This window comes from Bombus impatiens, unplaced genomic scaffold, assembly GCF_000188095.3.
Source record: "Bombus impatiens unplaced genomic scaffold, BIMP_2.2 scf_1274, whole genome shotgun sequence".
Classification (NCBI taxonomy): domain Eukaryota; kingdom Metazoa; phylum Arthropoda; class Insecta; order Hymenoptera; family Apidae; genus Bombus; species Bombus impatiens.
The window spans coordinates 33,891-43,947 of record NT_177693.1 but is presented as its reverse complement, the minus strand read 5'-3'; the positions used below and the strand labels follow the sequence as shown (position 1 = coordinate 43,947).

At 33.0% G+C, this 10,057-nt stretch overlaps 2 protein-coding genes and 1 long non-coding RNA gene across 3 annotated transcripts in view; 2 read left to right on the top strand and 1 right to left on the bottom strand.

Moving 5' to 3' along the window:
- Positions 1-1,073, top strand: part of LOC100747825 — a 3,306-nt gene extending 2,233 nt beyond the window's left edge. The window contains exon 3 of the long non-coding RNA XR_002947702.2: positions 8-1,073. This is a non-coding gene — a long non-coding RNA (uncharacterized LOC100747825). The remainder of the gene's footprint in view (positions 1-7) is intronic.
- On the top strand, positions 62-4,841 carry LOC100741401 (retinal homeobox protein Rx2). The gene is made up of 4 exons (XM_024371281.2): positions 62-1,845; positions 2,209-2,287; positions 2,551-2,774; positions 3,428-4,841. The coding sequence occupies exons 1-4, from the start codon at positions 1,446-1,448 to the stop codon at positions 4,042-4,044; spliced, it is 1,320 nt and encodes a 439-aa protein (XP_024227049.1). The 5' UTR covers positions 62-1,445; the 3' UTR covers positions 4,045-4,841.
- A 2,229-nt stretch (positions 4,842-7,070) lies between these two features.
- Positions 7,071-9,490, bottom strand: LOC100747703 (transcription termination factor 5, mitochondrial). Its single transcript, XM_024371280.2, has 6 exons — positions 9,278-9,490; positions 9,059-9,192; positions 8,633-8,951; positions 8,132-8,559; positions 7,819-8,040; positions 7,071-7,739 (listed from the first exon to the last, which is right to left on the bottom strand). Exons 1-6 carry the CDS (start codon positions 9,488-9,490, stop codon positions 7,454-7,456), a joined length of 1,602 nt encoding a protein of 533 aa, XP_024227048.1. The 3' UTR covers positions 7,071-7,453.
- Between the last annotated feature and the right edge of the window lie 567 nt (positions 9,491-10,057).

Here is a 10,057-nt window from a genome sequence, read left to right as displayed (position 1 = left end):
CTGAGAGGGGGGTGGGAGGGGGAAGTGACTCTTCTGTACATGGGGGATTAAAAAGAGAGACAGACGGATGACTCTGGTGCAGAATGGAAAGGGAGAAAAAGAGAAAGAAAGAGGAAGAAATACAGGAGAACGGTATATACCGCGCCCGCATAAAACGGCCGTCCTCTCGTGGAGCACGTAACGCGTAGTAGGTGCTACAGGATTGGTTGGTTTCTATGTGTGGGGGCGGCCTGGCCAGCAACCCGTTGAAAATATAAGCGTGTGTGAGTGTCGGTTGATTAGCCAGAGTCAGAACGGATCGTCGCTTAGTGCGACAGTGTCCGGTTAGTTAGGCGGCTCTTGTTGTTTCGCGCGATCAACTCACCCGGTTGTCGATATATAGAAAATACAGCAAAAATCCGTTCAGTCGCAAGAGAAACAATATACGTAAACATTTGGAAAATCATTCGCCCTCTATTTCTTTTGTTTTCTTCTTTTTTATTGCTGCTCCTATTTTGGAAATGTTTTCAAATTAACATTTGAGCATAGTTCCTCCGGTTCTCGAAAGTATAATTCGGATCGACTGGTTCAATCTGTTCGTGTGCCGACGACACGATGCTTGGCTCTCGCTTCGTTAGCTTGTACTAATCAAAATTAATCATAACCCGGGCAACAATTGATCGCAATTGGCTCGGATTCCATTACGGAGGACGCGCGAACGCCGCGACCGCCATCCTGCGCACCGCGCACGCCTTTTTGCATAATTGGCCAACCGGAGGTCTTCACGAAGAACCCGAGGAATCGGCGGTAATAAAGGGAGCAGGAAGTGAATGGGACACAGTTGTCTAGGGTATTTTAAACCCTGGCTGGATCATAGATCGACGAATTTTCATTTGTTACTACCGAGAAGAGAAGAAGATAAAGAACAAAGTTGAAGAAACATCGAGGAAGAGGAAACTCTCATATACTTTGTATCGGAAATCCAAGCGAGGCATTCAATATTTATTTACTAATAGAAAGAAATGGTTCCTGTCGAGTTGCTCTAATTTTAAGCCTGTGAAGATTGAAGAAGAGAGATAATTGAAGTCAAAAAACTGTTGAACAAGAAGTGTATATAATTCAGAGGAGAAGAAATTGTATTCAGCGCACGGTGATTGAAGAAGAGAAAACACAATTGCAGTTTGTGAAACTATCAAAGAAAAGGAGATACGAATTTATATTAGAGATTGAAAGAATTTGATATTTATGATATTTTTATTAAAAAGAAGAGAAGTTCCTATCTGATTTTGATAACGAAACCACGTGTTTTTAAAACGTCAAGAGTTATCAAAGAAATACTGTGCCAATAATTGCATTTCAATTATTATTTGACACTAAAAAAATAATCTAACGTTGTTATTCATTACTTGAAGAATCGAAAGGAGAAAATAATTGAAATTTTTCAATCCTAAAAGAATTTATAAAAGATGGACGGAGGTCCCTTCGATGACCCGATCTTCTCTGACTTCGGTGGTCGAGGAGGTTCCGGAGTCCACAGTATTCAAGTGATGCTTGGCCTTCATGGTGGGCACCATGGTGGCGATTTAATGCCCACTGGAGGTCATCTGCACAAATTGGACTCTTCCAACAGTCCACCGCCACATCATCAAACGTCTCACCATCATCTGCAACAACAACAACAACAACAGAAAGAGCTGAAGGAATTGGAATTAGCTGGAATGTACGCACCACTTCCTCAGACGCAGGATGTCACCACGTCGACGTCCACTGCTGCGACGCCGACCTCGACGACGTTGCAGCAGGGTCTGCAGCTTGGAAATCCTTTAAAAAGGAAGCCAGAAGACCCGATGAACACTCTTGCTCCAGGTTAGTATTGTGCTTTCAGTGAATATTTCAATATTTGAAGTATTTGATGTTGAAAATTTTACAGGAAAATTTGGCTTAATAATTCGATATCTGTGGTGACTAATTGAGAATAAGAGTGATTCTATTAATTTGTTAAAGTACTTGTAAAATTTATATTGATATGTATATAAAGTGAAGAAATCGTTGAAAAAGTTAGCTTAAAAAGTGTTGTGAGATTTTGGATCGATGAGTAAATTGGTTTAAGCAAAGAATCATTATAGAATTAAATAGAATTATTAATTGCGATCTTTTCCTTTAAGTGAAATGATATTTATAGAAGGAATAATTGTTGAAATTTTACGTTACATTAATTTATATTTGTAGTCAGTAGCGAGGCTCAGCCAGCTAAGAAAGATTCCAAGAAGAAGACCGACAACAATGGGATCAAAAAGAAGAAAACCAGGTATATATTTCCTTAAAATTACTTAAAATTAGATTAACTGTTTATTACTTCCTGATGTTTTCTTCTAACTTTAATTTTGATCATATCTTTTTAAATATTAACAACAGGGGCTTTATAAAAGCCTAGTTTAAAGTTAAAAATACTATAATATCTTCAACATTAGTCACGTTCCGCTGAAAGAGAAAATTACACAGTCTGAAGCTTCAACTATTATTACTATTCGGTGATTATTTTAATTTTATTGTGCAAATTAATTATTGCAGAACGACATTTACTGCTTATCAATTGGAAGAATTGGAAAGAGCATTTGAACGTGCACCGTATCCTGATGTCTTCGCGCGAGAAGAGCTAGCTCTAAAACTCGCTTTGTCGGAGTCAAGGGTTCAAGTTTGGTTCCAGAATCGGCGTGCAAAATGGCGGAAGAGAGAACCTCCACGTAAAACCGCTGGGTACATGGCTGCTGGTTCAGCAAGTCCCGGTTTATCAGGTAATCACAACAAAAATGATAACCGTCTTCTACTTGTATTGTTTATTGCTATTCGTCAGTTTTATTAGAAATTATTATATTATTAAACTGTTAAACTATAAATTATTATACTGATAAAATAGTAGTTGTAGTACTTTACTATTTTTTTTATCGAAACAAGTAACTATAACAGACAATATTTTAGAATAAATAAAAGAAATTATTAATATAATTATTGATCGAGTGAAATTATTTAGCAAAGTTTAAAATAAAGAAAGAAAAAACAAAAAAAGAAAACAAAAGAACCAACCGCAGTTAATTCTTCGAGTTCTCATTCACATACATACATACATAGTTATAAAGAATATCAATGCTTTCTGCAAAAATAAGCCAATTGCATCGTATTACAAAAATCTGTAAAATAATCCTATATATTTGCAATTAATACTAGTTTAAAATCCACATAGATTACTATATTATTTCTAAAGATTTTTATAAAATTATACTTACACTTGGTACATTAATATAAGTAATGTTCTTGTTTATAAAAACCATAAGAAATATCAAATGTTATCCTAACAGTAACTATCACACTAAATTTAAAAATTTGTTTAAATTATTAAAATTATTTTTATACTTAAAAAAATTAATACAAGCAATTCTCTTTCCACCAGGATCATTTACCTCGCTGAATAATACCCTCAACCCCTTCGCCTCTCCAACAACAGCGACAGCACCGCCGGATGCTTGGGCGTATTCTCCAGCGTATGATCTGGCGCCACACCTGAATCTACTTAGCCCATCTAATTCCCCTTATTCCACCTCTTTCGGTGGACCGAGCAACAACGGGTCAGCATACTCGTACGCGACAATGCTTCCGCAACATGATGCCTCGTTATTTTCTACACCATCAGGGAACACGATGCGCGTGCACCAGGATTACATGAACGCCAGTAATAGTCCACCACCTCCTCTAACCCGCAACGATTATCAGACTATGGTGACCACGCATTCGCCACCCACTCACCTAGCTAACTCCATGTCAGAGGAAGAACATCAGCAGAATAAGCAATTGGATTATGTCAGTGGTCTCAGTCCAGCGGATAAGTATCAGCACGAACAATCTGATTACACGCAGCAGCAGCAACAACAGCAACAACAACAGGATCAGAAACAAGAATACGGGATGCACTCACCACAAGGACGCCAAGGAATGAAGGAACAGGTGATGGTGAAGAGCGAGCCAACCAGCCAGCAGAGCTATGTGCAGTTGCCTCCTTTTCTGAACTGACTCGAAACCTCCAGTCTAGATTTACTCTAGAACAACTGGCGGTTCCAGTTTGGAATGGATCTTTCTTGCCAAAGGAATTTCAGGGCTGAACGTAAAGTCTTGATGAGTTGTGCTTAGGAAGATTTATTAGCATTTGGATTAAGTTAAGGATAATAATGCAAGGTTTTGAGTTAATTAGAGTTATTATAATGTGTTATTCTAAAGACAGAAAGAAGTTTGGGAATAGAAGTCTTCAATAGAGTCCTTTGAGAGATCTTGAAAGTTTCTTTTATTTATGAAGTTTATTCTGTTCTCGATATAATTCTATTTTGTATTATATAACTTTAAAAGATTCATGAAATTCATTGGAATTACATTTGTAAAAGAAAGTTTAACACTAAGAATACGATAATCATTGATTCTTCTTAGTAAGAAAGCAGCCCTGGAAAAAATATGTTTTTTTATAATAAACGTATATCTGTAAGAAATAAAATATTTTAAGGGAAGCAATTAATTGAATGAGAGCATTCTAGTGCCTTAAAGGTGTAAGTTCGTATGAGGTGTGAGTACTTTTGTATTATTTGTCCCTTGTTCGTAGTTATTAAGAAAAACCGAATGAAAATGAACGTGTTGTGTTGTATTTTATTCAAATACTCTGTAGTGTATACGAAATCATGTACATATATAGAGAGAGTATAAAACATCACCTGAACTTGTAAAGTCTTTTACAGAGATATTTCGTGTGTATTTTGTACTCTGCCCATCTTTTTATGACGTTTGTAATTACTCGCATTTAAATACACTTAAAAATGAAAACATGTAATCAATTATTTGACGATAACGTGCCTTAAATAATTAACTCCTTTTGAGATATCTAAAAAATTCGACACAACTTATTGTAATTTTGTATATTAATATTAAATTTGTATGCGAAAGTAATTTTTAATAAATATTCAAAATATATCACGAGAGGAATCTTGTTTCGATATATAATCCATACTATTAGATTGGCAACTAAGTGATTGCAGATTTTGTCAATAGAGCACATTCTTAGCACATTCTTTTGTTTTGTCGACGTGTTCAAAGCACCTAACCTAATCATTTTTATATTTTTTGATGATTTTAGTTAACTTCCTAGTTGCGTTGTTTAGTTTGCATTTGTCATCCGGTATTCTATTAATCTGCCATACTCTTCTTAGTCTACGTCTTTCTGCGATTTTTTTTTAATATGTAATGGGGATATTCATGTTTGCTGATAGAAGTCTTATTAGGTAGCGTTTATTATGCTCGTGTTTAAATATTTCGTGGCTGTTTCGATATCTTCATTTGTTTTTAGTGAAATTGAGGCTGAAGCATTTGTTTTTAGTGAAATTGTTGTTTTTAGTGAAATTGAGGCTGAAGTTGAGTGATTAAAGACTTCTCTAAAGAGCTGCCAGTTGGTGAGTTGGTTATGGATTCTTGATAATTGTTGAACTGACTGTTGCTATAACGGGGAATGGTCGGAAGAGAGATCCGCCGAGGAATTGATTTGGACATACCTTGGCGAGATATTTTTAGTTATGAAGAAGTCAAGTAAGTCAGGTATTTTGTTAGTATCAGTGGACCAGTATGTGGTGAGGTAGTTGAGATTGTTGGTGATTATGCTATTCAAGAGATTTTTGCCTCTTACTGTGACAAGTCTGCTGCCTCATTGGGTATGTTTGGTATTATAGTCTCCTCCAACTATGAATTTATTGCCCAGAGCATCAAGGAAGTTATCAAAGTCTTCTTTAGCAATGGAGTGTCTGGGAGGGCAATGTACTGCTGAAGTGGTGATTGTACCATGGCAGTCTTCTATTGCTACGTTTGTAGCTTGGAGGTAGTCTTTCTGGAATGATAGAAGCTCATAATACTTAATGCTGGATTTGATAATGATTGGTACATTTGAAAATATGGTAGAAGTTATAACCGTTTATTTTCAGATACCTTTTGTCGGTGAAGTGGGTTTCAGATATGAGCATTACGTCGATTAGCTGTTGTTTTAGGAAGAGTTCTAGTTTTTACGTCGATTTGCTGCTGTTTTAGGAAGAATTCTAGTTCGTATTTGTGTTGAGCTAGACCGTTGGCATTCCAAAGAGCTATGCGTCGGGGCGTATTAACTTATCCATGATGAGTGTTAATAATGATAGTAAGTTATTTATTTGTTCTGATTGTTTTTCGATTAATTTTTCAAGTCTAGAGAAGTTGTCTGTGTTTTGTGGATTGGGAATACTATTTTGAGAATGGTCCCTATGGGTTTTCGGATTATTTTGATTTCCTTGTACTGCTTGGGCATAGGAGATTGAAGTAGTAGTGAATTTTGGAGGACTGGGTATTTGATTGGTTGTCTCTTTGGCTCTGAGTTTAGGATACTTTTTTATGTATAGGGTTTTGTAGGCTGAGCAACCTTTGTAGTTAGCAGGATGGTCTCCTTAACAGTGGATGCATTTCGCTGGGGTTTCTGATGATTTAGTGCACTGCTCAGTGAGGTGTGTACCTGCGCATTTAATGCAGCGGAAATTATGATTGCAGTATTTCTGCGTATGACCGTACCTTTGGCACCTTTTACATTGCACTATCTCTTTTTTTTATTAAAGCAGATTCGATTTTTACTACCGAGATCATTAGTCGAGTTATGTTATAGATTTGTTTGTTATTAGGTTTTTGTTTGATAATGCAAAACCCCACACATTTTTGGTCACTCGCCAAAAATTATTGGAACTAGGTTGGGGTGTGTTGTCATATCCACCATATAGCCCTGACCTTGCGCCTTCAAATTACTATTTATTTCGTTCCATGCAAAACTCCTCAAATGGTAAAATTTTTAATGACGCTGATAATGTAAAATCACATTTAATTCAGTTTTTTGCTGGCAAAAATCAGAAGTTTTATGAACATGGAATTATGACACTGCATGAAAGATGGCAAAAGGTCATCGACAAAAACAGACAATACCTAATTGAATAAAGTTATATTTTTAAGCAAAAATTTTGAATTTTCCTTCTTATTTAAAATATGCAATCACTTAATGACCAATCCATTAATAGCAAATTTATTGTAATCCACATATACATAAATCACATAAAGCATGACAATTGAAAATATGTACAACTAAACTGCAAAGGTTAACAGGAAAAAATAAAATATTTTTAGGCAAATCTTTAAATCAGTTTGTTTTAGAATATGGATTATGATTCAATTAAAATGTATTTTGGATAAAAAAGTATATACTACGTTGTTTAAACAACGTCAGTAATCTTGTAAAATCTTTATGATACTATCGCATATAAAATTGTTGAATCAAAGAGTTAGTTTCTAATTTTGCCTATTAGCAGATTTTACATTACTCATATTTCTAGAAATATTTAATTGTTATGCTCTATGAAACCCTTTATATATCTTTTACACGCACTTAGTATTGTAGTAAATGTTCAAGCCATGCTGCTCCATTTGAATTGATCACTTCGTTGTAACCATGATTTATATGATCAACAAGTTCGTGAAGCTCATATCCATCCTCCAAAACATTTGGATTGAAAACCGACATTTTGGTTTGCCACACTCCGTCCCCACTGAAATGATGTTTTTGTTCTAACTTGTACAAACATAATGCCAAATATTGTGTAGGAGTATAATTATATCCATCTTGTAAGGAACATTCTTTGTACAACAAATTTAATGTATTATCAATTGTCGACCTATATTAATATAATCTGTATTTTAATATTTATATATAATATATTTCAATATTTTTAAATAATGTAAATATTTTCTCACATTGGATAAAGTATAATCTGAATATTTTTACATATATTATCTATTGAAAAATGTTCCTTCAAATATTGTATTGTTTCACTGATTTGTGTCAGTGAAACATATCTCCAATAAGGATGTCGTTGAATAGAAGACAAAACATGAACCTTGTCATGCCCTAGTTCTTTCCTTAAAATATATGCTAAATGTTTTCCTGCTGCTACATAAGTATTTCCTTCCAAAAATCTGAAATTATGAATTAATGTTAAAGAGTTTAAACATACATCATACTACAATTATTAATAACATTTATGTCCTATCTGATCAGAATGATTACCTCGAAAAGAATTCCTTATTTGATAAATATGTGTTAATATTTGCATTGTTCGCAAGGTTTAAATGTTTCAAATATGTTAAACGATTTATGACCAATTTGTAGAAATAAGTCATAAACATGATTCGTGGATGCTTCAACCATATAGCTAACTCTAAGTTATTTTCTATAGCAGTATACCGTCTTAAAAACGTGTCTTTCTTCATTTTCAAACCATTCACTATAGTATATAGAGATCTATGTGGTATTTCGAAGCTCTGGAAAATTTGTAATAATTCTTTTGTTTCACTTACATCACGAAGCAGGATTCGGGGATATATTCTTATTATTTCAAACATATTTTTATTATTTATTTTTAGGTATTTAAATTCATTTAAAAATTGTTCAACGTTGTCAACATCCACATTTAGAAGGTAAAGGTGTTGTTTTAACTGTAAAAAATATTGTGTTAGATTAAGCTATTTATAAATTAATGTATTTTTTTCTCCAAATAATTATACTTACGAATTCTATATCAAACTGACATTTATGTTTCAGCACATCTAGCATTCTGGACATTTCTGTAAGACTTAAATATTTCATTTTCTTCTGTTTATAAAACAATTCATCATGCAATTTCATATGATATGTTTTATGGTATAACACACACAATTGATAATAACTACCAATTCGCATAGTAGTCTCTTTTTTTAGCATTTTTTGATCAGGTATATCAACTTTAATGCCTATATTAGAAAATAAAATTCTCATAATACTTTGACTAGATGAAATGCCATGTAACTTTTTGAACTGGTTCACAGATTTGTACATTAATATTGAAAACCTAAAATAAAGAAATAATTGTATACTATAACTTAAAATATATAGTTGCAAAATATTATATTTGAGCTTTAAAGTGTAACCTTATTTAGCTAAAAACAATTGACATACCGTCTAATATGAAATAAATCTACAGAGTCTATGCCCACTTCTTTAAGCACAAGAATTCTATTCTTCAAGAGTTTAGGATCGAGCATTAAGCATTCTAGCAAATATTCCTTCTTTTCTAATCTTATATCCAAATCCTAGTAAAACAGGAGAAATTAACGAGTTATTAATAATATACAGATTGTGTAACATTCAATAATATTATGAATAAATCATACTTACGCGCAATGTTATACAATTCCGAATAAGTCTGTTTTTCGATATTTTTATAATTTTACTCTTCTTTTTGTATTCATGAAATGTTTCAATAGTATTATTATCGAGTTTTAAATATGTAGTTAATATGTCATCAATTTTTATTTGTGTTGAAAAAGGGGAAATTAATTTTCCGAATTGTTTTATGACGTATTTTGTTGCAAATCTTTGGCTAAGCATTTTGATTTACATTTATTTACAATAATTAGCTAGACATCAGAAGAGGGAAAACAATTAAAATATTTGAAGGTTAACCTACAAAACAAAAATATTATTTTTATTCATTTAAACTATAAAATTCAGCTCAATTAAACGCATATATGAATAATTCAGAGTCATTTAGATGTCACTGATTTGTATGATTATAAAAATAATAATTATAATGTATGATAAAATGTTTTTGTCTATGTTATTACTTCTATGATATTCTAAAAACCATCATGAGGTTAGATGGATCTGAATCTTATCCATAAAACAATACCGTAAAATTAATGAATTATAAATGGACTTTAAAATATTATATCCTTTTGATTTTTACTCTAGTTCATGAAGTAATAGAAAAGAAAGGAAGTATTTTAATTATTTGAAAAAAGTAATCATTTGTTTAAAATTTATGTGAATAGTAATTTTACAAATATAGAGATATCACAAAATTACAATTTTTTAATGTGGAGATGCCTTTTTCTTTCAGTAAATTTAGTAGTATGTTATATTGTATCTTTCAGTTATCTCTTACAACGCTCTATT